This window comes from Dothidotthia symphoricarpi (genome assembly GCF_010015815.1).
Source record: "Dothidotthia symphoricarpi CBS 119687 unplaced genomic scaffold P153scaffold_21, whole genome shotgun sequence".
Classification (NCBI taxonomy): domain Eukaryota; kingdom Fungi; phylum Ascomycota; class Dothideomycetes; order Pleosporales; family Dothidotthiaceae; genus Dothidotthia; species Dothidotthia symphoricarpi.
This window is the reverse complement of record NW_022985028.1, coordinates 816,956-830,869: the sequence shown is the minus strand read 5'-3', so window position 1 is coordinate 830,869 and position 13,914 is coordinate 816,956. Positions and strand designations below refer to the sequence as shown.

Sequence of the window (13,914 nt, the reverse complement as noted above, 5' to 3'; positions counted from 1 at the left end):
GTGACGAAAGCTTTCGCAGCACGTGGGCTGGTTGATCGTATGTTATTTCGAATCTCGGACAGGAACCTGTCGCAACTCTTCGTGGCAAGGTACCTGCATCACGGTTCCACTGCCGCGAAATAGGCTGAACGATCACTGCTGACAGCGTGAGTGCCCCTACTTTGTCCAATTTTACACTCTGCAGACATATGCAGCACATATATCAATCTACTGTGACTCCATAAAATACTACCATACCCTTCGCAAGCGCACATGATACTATAAGTCGAGTGTACTCAAAATCATTCAGTGTAGTCACCGGCAATAAGTGCACCTAGATTTCTTCCTGATGACCGCACCACCCTGCTCGACATCGGTCCTGGCCATTATGGACCTGGAGAGAAGCGGACATGAGTGTTGGAAAGGGTAGAGAAGGTGAGCGTCTGGGATTAGCGAGGAACGATATCGAAATCACATATGGGGATTGAATGAACGACGAAAATTTGAAACGAGACGATATCAACAACCAGGATACAATGGTGTTGGCACGTGCATGTTTGAGTATGAAAAGTTGCAAGCAACAAAGATGGCAATGAACAATCGATGACTTTAAAACTACTGATAACATGCGCATTTCAAGGAACGCAACGTGATTACACAAAAAGCTTGTGACCATGGTACTTAACGTTGTCCACATATTGGGATGAGGCGACCGATTTCGTACGTTCGGGAAAGCCCTTGAAGGAGCGAGCGTAGGTGGCAACCGAATGGGCGATAAGCTGCATGGCGTTAGAATACATCAACACCACATGCGGGATAGGACTGACCTTTGTGTTGACAACCCATGATGTCATGTTCAGATTGCCCACGTCATCGCAGAGCTGGTGGTAGCAAGGATCATACCAATCTCCAGCCTTGCCTCCAAACATCTTCTCTTCCTCCTTTGTCTTGATGCCCTCAGCGCCAGTCGCGATACCGCCACCAGGGATACCGTTGCGGATGAAGCCGTCGTAATCACTGCGGCCATCGAAAGGAATAAAGGTATAGTCCAGTTCCTGCTGTTCGTACCAGTCGATATATAAATCACGCAGTTCCTCAGATCCGTTGGGATTGAGAGCATTGGTAGCGTTGTAGATCTGATACGCGAAGTTAGGGCTGGCCATCATGTCGTAGTCCATGAAGAGTCGGATCTTCTGATTCTCTTCTTCGGGCAGCGATGCGACATAGTAGTCGGAACCCAACAATCCTTCTTCTTCGCCTGCCCACCATGCAAAGCGGACACAGTTGCTGACGTTGAACTTGGTAAGCTGGGTAGCCACCTCGAGCAGGGAAATGGATCCGGAGCCGTCGTCGTTTATGCCTGGACCCTCGGTCACGCTATCGGAGTGCGCTCCAAGCATAACGCAGTTTTCAGGGTCGCCCTCTGTTGTTTGAGCGATGACGTTGACGGTCTCAATCTGAGAGACGACAGAGTCGATGTACGCGATCGCGTCGACGCGTTTCTGCTGCTTCAGCTTCTCAACGATAGGCTCGGCCTCCTCGCCAGAAAGCCCGAAAGTGGCAATGTGATCTGGGGATGGGGATCCCAGCGTGCCATGGACAGCATCCTTTTCGTAGTTGTACACGACAGCTGCGACGGCTCCTTTAAGTCCAGCATGTTCGGATTTAGTACCAAACGGACACACACCGCGTTTGATGAACGCGATGTTGCCGGCAACGGAGTCAGGATAGTCCGATGCTTGACAGCCCTCGTTCTCAACAAGGACGAGGTCGCCATGTACGGGCTCTTTATCCTTAGTTGGCGGCGTCAGAGCCAGAGCTGACGCAGATTTGGGAACCCCATCACCGATGACGAGACGCGACTCGAAGACAGTACCAGACACGGCGGGAAATGATTGATTCGAGATGGTATAGTAGTCTCCGAGCTCAAGAATGGTCTCATATATGTAGGATAGCGTCCCGAGATGGCCTACAAGATGATCAGCAACCAGGGACATGATGACGCGCGCGTATTCTTACCATCACTGCCGATGACTCTAGTGGGGTGGTTGTACTCTTCTTCACCCAGCTTTGCAATCTCATACAACTTTTTCGCCCTTGTCATGAGACGATCCCCACTGATGAGGTTCTGGAGCTCTGTGGAGTTGACCAGGGGTTTCGTCTCATGTCCGTTCTCGATAGGCGCCTCATGAGACCATAGCAGCGGAACTTGTAACGCAGTCGCGCCCGTTACAACTGCGCAAAGCGCGGCAGCTGAGGAGAGCACCATCTTGACAATACAAGTGATGGATGGAGCTGGATGTGTGATGGTCAAGTGCTGGCTGAGTGAAGGATGAGCGGGTCGGTTGCTGGGACGCCCGCCGAGACCGCGCCAGCACGCGCCTTCCCCAGATAACGCCTGTGCACGTGCTGATATCCACTGTAATTGTAAACAGCATTGTACCTCTGTTTTGATCTTGGACAGGAACGGGGCCACGACAAGTATCGGAGCTATTCGTGAATATGGTATCAGGCTGTGGCTGGGATTGTTCACACGTGTCTGCGAGCTCCGACGAGCACATTCTCAACTGAACGGTATCTAGTCGTGGCTCTGTTTCCGGTGAGAACACATCAGATCCACATTTGTAGGCTACACCGCATATCGCAACCCCACCCAGAGCGTGATACAGTCTGGCGGAACGGTCTGTCATCCTTTCTGTGGTGTGCAGACAGAAATACGACTTGTATGGTATGGCTGCACTGACATCACGGGGCGTGAAATGTGAAACTTGGTCTTCGCAAAGCCAAGGGGCTTCAAGCACATTAAGCATCGCCAGAGCAGTAGGGGAGGCTTGGTGACGTGCGCTTGCAGAACAAAAGGTGAAGCTTGACAGCGAATAGTACGTTTCGGAGGATTCACGCCTCCCCAGATTGGTGAGCTACAGCGTCCCTGCAGCAAGGTGATTGGTGCTTGAATGACTGAGTGGCTATGCTGAGCAGGGATCTGCACGGTCGCTGCTGTGTGCCCCATAACAAGGAAGCCCAAATTCACCCGTCATGGCGCCGAATTCTAGACTATTATGGCTGCTGGAGCCCTTGTTTTTGAGCATTTCCTCCTCTCCCTACTCTGCCTCTCTCTTCGACTGCCGTTTGCACACTGGAAATCAACTGTATTGTGATTTCTGCGCGCCCCTTGAAATACATCGCCCACGTTCCTGGAGACGCCGCCAGTGCTCATAATCAACACACACGCGTTAGATTCAATGGCGACTCACCGAACCGCTCACCCCGAACCTACGTACGCACCCGTGATGGGTCGGCGCTCACGATCGCGGTCTCGCTCCGCGCGACCTACGCGAGAGAGTAACGAGAAGACCGCACGAGCAGTCCAGCCACACTACTCGCGTAGCCACAGACGCAGGCGCCGTAACGAATTGCCATCATACAACCACAATGGGCACAAAGTCGACAAGGGCATCCACCCCGATGGTGAGAGCGGACGAAGGGGCATTAACCCATTCAAATTCGTCAAAATCTGCTTTAAGAGTACGAGCACGCTGTCCATGATGACAAACCTTCTATGGCCTGTGGTTCCCGTCGGAATTGCCTTGGTATGATTCGTGTTAGAAGCTTTGTAAAAGCCATACTGATAATCATTGCAGCATTTTGTAAGGCCGGAATGGCACCTTGCAATCTTCATCACTAACTACATCGCCATGATCCCTGCGGCTAACATGCTTGGTTTCGCCGGTCAGGAGTTCTCGCGCAAGCTGCACCACAAAGCAATTGCCGTGGTTGTCGAAACTACGTTTGGATCTGTTGTCGAGCTCATTCTGTTCATGGTCTTGCTGAAGACGTCTGATGGCGATCACAACGTGCATGTCATCAAGGCGGCCATCCTGGGATCCATCTTAGCTAACATGTTACTGTGCTTGGGGACATGCTTCATCGCGGGTGGTCTCAAGAACGACGTTCAGGAATTTCACGAGGTTGTATCCGAGTCTGCTAGTGGATTGATTCTTGTTGCCTCTGGTAAGTTGGACAATGCGCTGTGTAATGTGTATAGCTAATCCTCGCAGTGGGCTTGATTCTTCCGGCAATTTTCTACCAGTACCTGGTCAACAATGCTGATTACGACGGCACCGCCCAGCTGATCACCTACAACACTTTGAAGATCTCACGTGGTGTGGCCATCATCTCCCTCATTGGATACCTCATCTACATAGGATACCAGACAATGACGCATGACGGCCTGTTTCATGAGATTTACGAGGCCGACGAGCACAAGGACGCGGACCGTCATGCGGAGCTCGCGAAGCCGAAGCTTACAATGACAGAAGTCCTCCTCGCCCTTCTGATCTCGTTAGCCTGTGTTTCCCTGGTCGCAATCTTCTTGGTGCAAGAAATCCCATTCATGGTAGAAGAGCATGGCGTCAGCGATGCATTTGTTGGTCTTATACTTGTTCCCCTTGTCGAGAAAATTGCAGGTCAGTACATAACTCTCTCGCGAATGTGTCACAACTAACATCTTCAAGAACATGTTCTCGCTATCGACGAAGCCTATGACAACCAGATCAACATGGCCCTCGCCCATGTCATGGGTGCCTCGATCCAGACTGCTCTGTTCAATGCACCGCTTGTTGGTACGTTGTGCTACCCATTCACCAAGACAAGGTTACTAACTCGAGGTAGTTTTGGTTGGCTGGGGTCTTGGTTTCCATATGGACTACAACTTTGCCATATTCGACGCAGCTGCACTCATTCTATCAGTGTTAGCAGTAGGCAACTTTCTGCGCGATGGCAAATCGAACTACCTCGAAGGCATGTTGTGTGTCATGGTATACGTCATCATCGCCATCTGCGCGTTTTACTTCCCGGATCCAGTGTCCAGCACCGCCGCCAGCGCCGAAGGTCATTAAGTAAGAGCCGACTATTTGTAAAACGTAGTCAGGCTGATTTGAGACTTTGACGGATAATTCTCCTAAGAGATGGTGTTTTGCGAAACGAACGTCGCCAGCATTGATTGCGTCTGAAGCACGGGCTGTTTGGATGGGTGATGCAGCAATGCAGGCACTGATCTCATTGCGAGTTTGTTCAGCGAGTGATTCTTTTTTAGCGGGCGTCAATGGTGTGTTGCTTCCAAATGTCTGAATGTCTGTAGTTTTAGCGAGCGCATAATACCAACCTTGATGATCGATCATTGCATGGATTGGTTTTGTCTATAATCGTGCTTGTCGCCTGTCCCAGTTTTTGACATCACGGTTGTGAGAGTTCACGCTATTTCCGATTGAGTCTAGCGTCGGTGCGGAGAAATAGCACACCGCGCACAAGCGAAGGTCGAAATCAATCAACAATACCAATACCCCGACAGCGACAACTAACCCACAGCCACCGCCCACTGCCCTCTTCCCACCGACTCTTTCGCAAATTCACACAAAGTCGCCAAAATGGGTCGCGTCCGCACGAAGACTGTCAAGAAGTCCGCCAAGGTCATCATCGAGCGATACTACCCCAAGCTCTCGCTCGACTTCGAGACCAACAAGAGGATTTGCGATGAGGTGAGCTGATTGAAGGACGGATGGGGTAACGTGACCATGGAGGCTCATACGTGAGACAGATTGCTATCATTGCCTCGAAGCGTCTGAGGAACAAGATCGCCGGATACACAACCCACTTGTACGTTGAACCTCGTTGCGCAGGACATACTGGGATGAAGTACTATGGGGAAGCAATTGAGGGCTGTTGGTCATCTGGGATGATGCAGAGTACTTGCGCGGGGACGCTTTGGGTCACTGCGCAAGCTTGCACTTGCCATCTCCCCAGTTTCCATCTGTCTACCAATGTGCTTCCTTATGCTGCGCCCGACCTCTCCGCAATGCCTTGTTACCTCACCATTGTCTAACACACTACAGGATGAAGCGTATTCAACGTGGTCCTGTTCGCGGTATCTCCTTCAAGCTCCAGGAAGAGGAGCGTGAGCGCAAGGATCAGTACGTTCCCGAGATCTCGGCCCTCGACTTCACCCAGAACAGCGAGTCTGGTGCCCTCGACGTCGACCAGGAGACCAAGGACTTGCTCAAGAGCTTGGGCGTATGTCCCTCCCCTCCGTCTAGTACATGAGCGATTGGAACTGACATTTTCTAGTTTGACTCCATCCCCACCAACGTCATTGCCGTCTCCCAACAGCAAGTTGTCGAGCGTGGCCCTCGCCGCTTCAACGACCGCCCGGCTCGCACTTAAATGTTCGACCTGGTCCTCTTTTCCTCTTCGATTTGCTGAAAATATGGTGCTTGGGATTCGGATACCGCCACAATGGCACGGTTTTATGGCTATATACGGCAGCATGATGACTAGGAGTCAATGAAAAGGTTCTCTCCCCACCAGGTGTCGCCGAGTCTGAACGTCGCAAGATGTGAAGACGACGCTTGATTGCCATATTCCCTTTCCCTTGTGCAGTGACTATTGACGCGGATGTAACGTGTTGTAACTCGTACAGGCCAAGCAGGTGAGTCTCCTTATCCGCTGCCCTTGAGTTGTGTTCATAGCATCACGCCGCTGAAGGTAAACTCAAGAAACATCCGTATTTTTTATTCCATCTCGTCATTCGTTCCCGTCTTTACCATCATTTGGACCTCTCCAAATAAGTATTCTTTCATTCCTTCGTTATACCTCTACACGCTCGTGCCTATCAATATCATATTTGTGTGACTGTAAGGTATTCTCGCAGTAAAGGCAGAAGTCTTGATGTTCGTTAAGCCCTTGTAAGCATTTAACGCCTTGATCGCACTTATTAAGTCGTTCATAGCTTCAGGTTGAATATCCATAACTCAGTGTGTCCCTAAAAATCCCATGCCGCGTGTAGAATAGGTATTGCATACTTTAGTAGACCTTCATTTCCTTCCTTTCGATGAGCCGATGTCTCATGGCCAAGCACCTGAATAAACCCTTGCGGAAGTCCCCGCCAGGGAAACTCTCTCTTTCTCCACGCTTGACTCTATAGAAGTAGCCCTCTTCTTGGCAATCGGTTTGACGTTACGTTCCACCGACCCAGCATTGAGTACTGCTCTTCGCAGACTAGACGAGTCCATTGAATCACTCGTTCCTAAGTGAGGAGTCTGGCGAGCAGTGATTGCGGGCTCTGAGTGGACTGAGCACGCTCGGTGACTGACAACAACCAGTTCCGGGCTACTATTGGAGGAGCCCGTTCGCTCCTGTGCGTCAGCGGTTGAAGAGTGCGAGCAGTTATGGAATCTTTGCAAACAATCTTTCCACGCCGTTCGATGCCGATCTGGTTGGTGAATGGGACCAGGAAGCTGCACATCTCCCTCGTTGCAGGAGGCGTTTTGGGGCGGTTGTGGAGCGTGACAGCGGCGATGACGGCGTGTTACCATAAAGACTATGAGGAGCACAATAATACTCATAATGCCGACTACGCTGCCAACAATCTTTGAAGTAGTACTCGCCTAGTGAGTGTGTTAGACTGATTATGTGTTACAATGGGCTTTTGGTAGTGTCAAAGTGAAGTAACATAGATGTCTTTGTCGTATGTGACGATGGATCGAAGGGCTCTTACATTCATGTTATCACCCAGGTGACTGTCTTGTCGTTGAAAGTTTTGAGATGAAGGGTTGGAGTACAACAGAGGAGGTTTAGATCAGTAGCTAAGTTAAGCTGGTGGTGTGCGAGTGATGGAAGATGTATATGAATCTATTTTTTTTCCAAGCGGCTGCCTGTGTCGCGAGGTTTTCACTTACAAACACGCGGCTACCTGCATCGTTGTACATATGTACAATGAATCACTTCCAGTTCTGTAGGTCTCGTTGTACTACTTGACGGGATGTAGCCACCCGGTCCGTGTCTCGAGCTAGGTAGAGATCCTGTCGAACACAAAGCTTACAAATGAGATGAGTCAAAATTGATTCTCATAACACCATATGGGTGATTCGGTGAAACCCGAAACTTTCATGTTTTACGAATAACGATTTCCACGATTAGCAAGCTGTCTCGGGCGGTCCAAATCGTGCACACAGGATAAATCTTTTCAGCGCGATTTTATTGAGTAGATATACTACGGTATACTAAAAAGCAAGCCATCGACAAACTCTGATTGAAGATACTCGTTTCAAAGACCTGTATATAGCAACGTCTTTCAGTATACATGACACCATTCCCCTGATATGACATTCCTCTCGCTCCGCTTTGCCCCCAGAGGCTAAGTTTCTTGAACGAACTATAACTGAACCAAAGCACGATGTTCGAGCTGTGTATCTTGTTTAGTTGGTGGAGTCGTAGTAACCATTAACGCTTGCTACATATCAGTTGCGCTGGTTTGTGCGCACGAGAAAGGCGTCTTGAAATACCACTGGATCAACCAATTTCGGGATGTTAAGATCGTGCCAATAATGTAACATATTCTTTCGACCTGACTTACTTGCGAACCTAACTTACCACCGAGGGATCATGCGTGGACAAGTATTGATAGTTTCTGAATTCGCTGGACGGCGGGAGAACGTGCATACTATCTCTTCAAACAAGACTGCGATTGTATATGTACCTTTCAAATAACGTCGCTCTTAGATTACTCAAACATCTATCAGATCTCGTTCAAAGTTATAGCCGGTAACCAACTTCACTGCGAGCAAAGGGAAATGAACCATGGGGATCTTGTAGCTTCCCTAAGTCGCGAAACGAGTTCGCTAGATAAAGACGAGCCCACAGGGTGTACATGCCAACAAAAGCTTGATTTATCTTACAATCTGACATCTTGCGGGGTGAGCCATAAGAAAGTGGTTCAGATTACTCTCCTAAATTTAAGATGACGCATTGTTGAACAATACGAAGAAGATAGGAAGGAGATACTGTAATGCAAAGGGACTGAGCTTTGGCCAGATTTCGTGTATTTGAAGTACCAGATGTGTAACGCGTCTTGTCGAACTCACTTGAATGAACATAGCAGAGGCGGGGCCGAGGAGTCGTACTAAGTATCAATGGCAGATATACGTACTTCTTAGTTCTTTCTGTCTAGTCACAAGCATATGATCCAACAGTAATAATCCGGGATGATGTGTTATGAACATCTGATAGTCGATCAGCATCAGATCAACGGGACGTTCTAGTCTTCACGATGATGCCACAAGAAGTCCTATCCAATTAAGAATCCCATTCCCAAATGTTGTGACGCTTGTTTGTTTGCATTCGGCACGCTGAAAACGATGGTGTTAGATCTGTTGACGTTGAAATATGTGAACAATGGGCAAGCACATGTCTTTAATATGAAATCTAAGGCTGTAATGGGCAGAAAAGGAGGAGCACCTTGAATCCTACCACATGAACTGTTTCTTCGGCCCAATGATGGAACATGACTTATGAAATCTGAATCTTCTAATAAGAATGTCCACGATGTAAAGTCACAAGACGATAGTAGCGTAGTCAGAGGTATATCACAGAAGGCCTGGTATGAGGAGGGTAGTAAGATAGAAACGATAACCTTGACCAACATCAATGATGCCCCAAAGCTATCAATGCCAGTGAGATGTATCGTTTGTAGAAGGCGATATTGGCAGGACAAAACTTTCGAAAAGCACGTTGATAAGAAATTGGTGAGGGCATGTTCTATCGTCGTACAAATATGGGATCTTGTCATAATTACGTCAAGGAACGTGTTGATCACCAAACCTGTTCAGGAGGTAGGATGCCTTCAAGAATCGAACCAATCTTGAGATTCTCGTTACATAAACGTGAGCTCTCGCGAAAGTAATCAGGTTCTATTTCTTTAGTACGGCAACAAGCCTGATAGCAACTATCATCTTTTATTCATTCAAGCGCATCCCGTTTCTCCGGCTTTGGCAAGACCTGTGCGATAAGCAGGCATGCTAAAGAATTGTTTACAGGACGATCAGTCTAACGGACCTATGTTCTCGCGGGCACAAATGATAAGCCAGGTTTTGACGACATATCTGCAGCGGTTCTGTTAACAGGCCATTATAGAGAAGAAAGTCAATGTGACACTAGTGATAATGGATGATAATAAACAAGTACTTGGGTGGCCTATAACCTCATAGTAGATAACAATAGGTGAAAGTACTTCCCCTATCGTACACGCTGTGAATTTTCTGTTGGCCGTATTTTCTGCTATGAAACTTGTGGCTACGTTTGAAGATAACTTAGGTTGCGAGTTCTCAAAATGTATAATAACCAAGATGCGATGTCCACGTCCGCCTAGAATATCAACAATAGATGTTACCGGTACCTCCTAGTCGCTTGTAATCAAAGGAAGTCAGGCGGAATGGCTGCCTGAACAAAGCTGCAATGTATGACCGCTTAGTCATCAGCCCCACACGTCATCAACTTGCTTCTACCAGTGAGCCAGTGAGCGCGGGAGAGCTCCACCATACTATGCGCATGAATCCTTGAGGGACAGTGTCAGTATGTAAAGTGTCATCTTACGAGGTGCCTGCCCCCTCACTATCTTAATTGATATAATATCGCACGCAAACGACTACACCTAGCAGCGTCCAGCCATGACAGAATACTTCCGCCTCACGGCCTCCCAGGCGCAAGCCAAGTTCAAGGATGAGTCTCTGAGTGTCGAGGAATACGCAAAATCGCTTCTATCACGCATCGAAGCACGAGACCCAGTTGTGCACGCATGGGCATACCTTGACCAGAAGCTCATCCTGCAACGTGCCCGCGAGCTCGACGGGATATCGCCAGAAAAAAGAGGCGTACTGCATGGCGTGGCGGTTGGAGTGAAGGACGTAATTCTCACGAAAGACATGCCAACGCAGCACAATTCGCCAATATATGAGGATGACGCGCCGAAGCTTGACGCAGCGAGTGTCATGTTGTTGAGGGCCAACGGGGCTTTAATCTTCGGTACCGCTCGTGGACGTCTTCGAGGAGCACTATGCTAATGGCGAACAGGCAAGACGACAACGACTGAATTCGCAGCAACAACAGTCGGACCCTCGCACAAAGGTCCCAAGACGGCGAATCCACATGATCCCTCGCGTACGCCCGGCGGCTCATCGTCAGGCTCAGGCGCAGCAGTCGCCGACTTCCAGGTCCCTGTCGGACTTGGGACTCAAACGGGAGGCAGCACGATACGGCCAGGCTCGTTCAATGGTATCTATGCGATGAAGCCAACGTGGAACTCAATATCGCGCGAGGGCCAGAAGCTTTACTCGCTCATCTTCGACACTCTTGGCATATATGGGAGGAGCATAGACGATATAAAGTTGCTCCTTGATGCTTTTCAGCTTGTCGATGACGAGCCTGTGGAGGACATCCAGATTAAAGATGCCAAGTTTGCTCTGCTTTCATTTCCTACACCCGAATGGCCTGAGCTTGGTCCTGGCACTGTGGCTGCCCTCCAGAAAGGCGCGCACCTGCTTCGAGCTCACGGAGCACTTGTCGAAGAGATCACACTTCCTGATGAGTTCCGACATATGAATAAGTATCACCTGCAGGTTCTCTCTGGCGACGGTCGCGTTGCCTTTCTGGCCGATTACACTACTTCGAAACATCACCTCGACCCCTCCATCGTTGCCCACGTTGAAAATCATGACAAATACAGGCGAAAAGAGCAACTTGTCGCCTTCGATTCCCTTGCTGCAATGCGGCCCAAGCTAGACATGTTAGCAAATAAGTACACGGCCATCATTGCGCCCAGTGTTATCGACGAAGCGACGGAGGGACTTGAAACAACAGGGAACGCTGCGTTTTGTGCGCCCTGGACAGCTATGCACATGCCCGTTCTGAACGTGCCAGGGTTCAAGGGAAACCATGGGTTGCCGGTGGGGTTGAGTCTCGTAGCTGCTAGATATCGGGATCAGCATCTGCTGGAAGTATGTAGAGTAGTTGGAAGGTTGTTTGAGGCTGAGGGTGGATGGAAAACAGGTCCCTGAGGGGCATTAGCATAGTTGTCAAGCTTTTGTTGCTTCTCAATAGAGGGGATTCGTCTACCAGACTATGTCTAAAGATTACAACCATGTTTTCGGCTGTAGCCTGTGTATTGGATAACAAAGCGAGAACGACATTTTCAAAAAGCTGACATCAGCAAGACCTAGCATTCGGCATCCGAGATCTCCGGGCCGCCGCTATTACATCATATATGTTCGGACTACGATCACACATCATACTAGCGGACTGTAGGTATATAGTTCTTAGACTTTACCCTACACTCGTCGAGGATTTCCGATCTAACATTGTCCGGACTCGCAAGCGATACCTGGATTAGTACCGTCATCATGTCCACCAGTCCTAACCTTAGTGTCCTAATATGCGGCTCTGGCATCGCCGGACCTACTCTCGCATTCTGGCTTCACAGGTTTCTCCCTTCAAGTAGAATTACCATTCTTGAGCGAAGCCCAGTACCTCGACATGGAGGACAAGCGGTAGATCTTCGTTCTGCCTCCGTGCCAATTGTGCAACGCATGGGTATTATGGATGCCATAAGGGCCAAGACGACAACCGAACAGGGTGTGGAATTCGTGTATGCCGACGGAATCAGGAAAGCAAGTTTTGGGGCGTCTGGAAATGTCGAACAGCAGAGCAGTGAGTGCAGGAGATTGGAACATGATCACAAAGATACTGAGTAGAGACAGTGACCTCGGAATTTGAGATCTTGAGAGGTGACCTTGCAGAGATACTAATGGTCGTTACGCAAGACATACCTGAAATCGAGTATGTGTTCGATGAAATGATGATATCCGCCTCAGAGGAACCGAGTGGTAAAATCACAGTCAAATTCCAGAACAGACTGCCAACAGCACAATATGACCTCGTTGTCGGCGCGGATGGAATGATGTCTCGCACTCGCCGCTCGGTTTTTGGACACGGCCCAGATGACAACGACTACCTGCGTCGCCTAGGACAATACGCCGCGCTCTGCACTATACCGCGCACCGCAGATGACACCGACTTTGCACAGTGGTATAATGCAGCCGAGGGCCGCTTGATACTTCTTCGCCCTGATCAATATGGTACTACGCGTGCATATATCGCTGTTACCGATGCGAACCTTTCGCGCTTCGACGAGATTGACAAATTGATGAGGGAAGGCGGGAAGCAAGAGCAGATGAAATGGTTTGAGGAACAGTTCCGGGGCGCCGGATGGCAGACTGATCGCGTTCTTGAGGGCATGAGAAAGTCAGAAGACTACTATATGCAGGAAATTGCACAGGTGAAGATGGACTCGTGGGTCAAGGGAAGAGTGGTGTTGGTTGGCGATGCGGCTTTTGCGCCCAGCCCAATCTCAGGAGTCGTGAGTATCCAACGGACCACTTATGTTCCTATGCTGACATGCACCAGGGTACGGGATCAGCAATTGTTGGCGCGTATGTTTTGGCTGGCGAACTCTCTAAATCACCGGAGGATATACCACGAGCTCTCAAGCAGTACGAGGAGATTGTGAGACCATACGTGGATAAGGTACAGAGGCTTGTCCCTGGTGCGCCGCAAGTTGCCAACCCGCAGACAGCGTGGGGTGTCTGGGCGTTCAATACAGCTGCTGGTGTTGCTTCTCTTCCAATAGTAAAGAGATTTGGCGGGCTGTTAGGGTCGTTGTTGCCTGCTTTTGGGGGTACAAATTGGCCCTTGCCTGATTACCATGTAGGATAATGCCACAAAAGGCGGAATGAGGGTAAAGTAAATAGTAAAACCAAAGTAGAATGTAGATGTGTCGCAACAATATTGTTAAAAGACGCGTAATAATCTATTTGTTAATTAGCGTGTTTGGAGAAGTAAAAAATAATAAAGACAACAGCTTATAATACTTAGTAGATAGATAATTATTATACTAAACTATATAAATTGAATAGGATTTAATATAAACGATAGTCTACGTTATAAACCTTAAGTAAGTCTTATAAAAACTTAAAATACACTTAAAAACCTATTTACGAATATATTAGTCTTTTAACTATTATACTATGTTTAGTCTAAAATATAGGGATA

General features: G+C 48.8%; 6 protein-coding genes across 6 annotated transcripts; 4 read left to right on the top strand and 2 right to left on the bottom strand.

Annotated features, from left to right (window-relative positions):
- Nucleotides 1–154: 154 nt before the first annotated feature.
- Nucleotides 155–2,294, bottom strand: P153DRAFT_370507 (aminopeptidase Y precursor). Its single transcript, XM_033669057.1, has 3 exons — nucleotides 1,999–2,294; nucleotides 807–1,948; nucleotides 155–758 (listed from the first exon to the last, which is right to left on the bottom strand). The coding sequence occupies exons 1-3, from the start codon at nucleotides 2,081–2,083 to the stop codon at nucleotides 633–635; spliced, it is 1,353 nt and encodes a 450-aa protein (XP_033519582.1). The 5' UTR covers nucleotides 2,084–2,294; the 3' UTR covers nucleotides 155–632.
- A 732-nt stretch (nucleotides 2,295–3,026) lies between these two features.
- Nucleotides 3,027–5,152, top strand: P153DRAFT_370506 (uncharacterized protein). The gene is made up of 5 exons (XM_033669056.1): nucleotides 3,027–3,569; nucleotides 3,621–3,990; nucleotides 4,038–4,445; nucleotides 4,494–4,601; nucleotides 4,651–5,152. Exons 1-5 carry the CDS (start codon nucleotides 3,222–3,224, stop codon nucleotides 4,875–4,877), a joined length of 1,461 nt encoding a protein of 486 aa, XP_033519581.1. The 5' UTR covers nucleotides 3,027–3,221; the 3' UTR covers nucleotides 4,878–5,152.
- Nucleotides 5,153–5,405: 253 nt separating this feature from the next.
- P153DRAFT_301081 (ribosomal protein S17e) lies at nucleotides 5,406–6,198 on the top strand (the record flags this gene model as incomplete). The annotated part of the gene is made up of 4 exons (XM_033664364.1): nucleotides 5,406–5,516; nucleotides 5,576–5,634; nucleotides 5,871–6,048; nucleotides 6,103–6,198. The coding sequence occupies 4 exons, from the start codon at nucleotides 5,406–5,408 to the stop codon at nucleotides 6,196–6,198; spliced, it is 444 nt and encodes a 147-aa protein (XP_033519580.1).
- Nucleotides 6,199–8,924: 2,726 nt separating this feature from the next.
- P153DRAFT_122288 (uncharacterized protein) lies at nucleotides 8,925–9,534 on the bottom strand. The gene has a single exon (XM_033661983.1). It carries the CDS (start codon nucleotides 9,455–9,457, stop codon nucleotides 9,101–9,103), a length of 357 nt encoding a protein of 118 aa, XP_033519579.1. The 5' UTR covers nucleotides 9,458–9,534; the 3' UTR covers nucleotides 8,925–9,100.
- Nucleotides 9,535–10,352: 818 nt separating this feature from the next.
- Nucleotides 10,353–12,008, top strand: P153DRAFT_370503 (Asp-tRNA Asn/Glu-tRNA Gln amidotransferas-like protein subunit A). The gene is made up of 2 exons (XM_033669055.1): nucleotides 10,353–10,833; nucleotides 10,882–12,008. The coding sequence occupies exons 1-2, from the start codon at nucleotides 10,479–10,481 to the stop codon at nucleotides 11,862–11,864; spliced, it is 1,338 nt and encodes a 445-aa protein (XP_033519578.1). The 5' UTR covers nucleotides 10,353–10,478; the 3' UTR covers nucleotides 11,865–12,008.
- Nucleotides 12,009–12,106: 98 nt separating this feature from the next.
- P153DRAFT_349558 (FAD/NAD(P)-binding domain-containing protein) lies at nucleotides 12,107–13,664 on the top strand. Its single transcript, XM_033666253.1, has 3 exons — nucleotides 12,107–12,513; nucleotides 12,564–13,222; nucleotides 13,270–13,664. The coding sequence occupies exons 1-3, from the start codon at nucleotides 12,207–12,209 to the stop codon at nucleotides 13,576–13,578; spliced, it is 1,275 nt and encodes a 424-aa protein (XP_033519577.1). The 5' UTR covers nucleotides 12,107–12,206; the 3' UTR covers nucleotides 13,579–13,664.
- The last annotated feature ends 250 nt before the right edge of the window (nucleotides 13,665–13,914 follow it).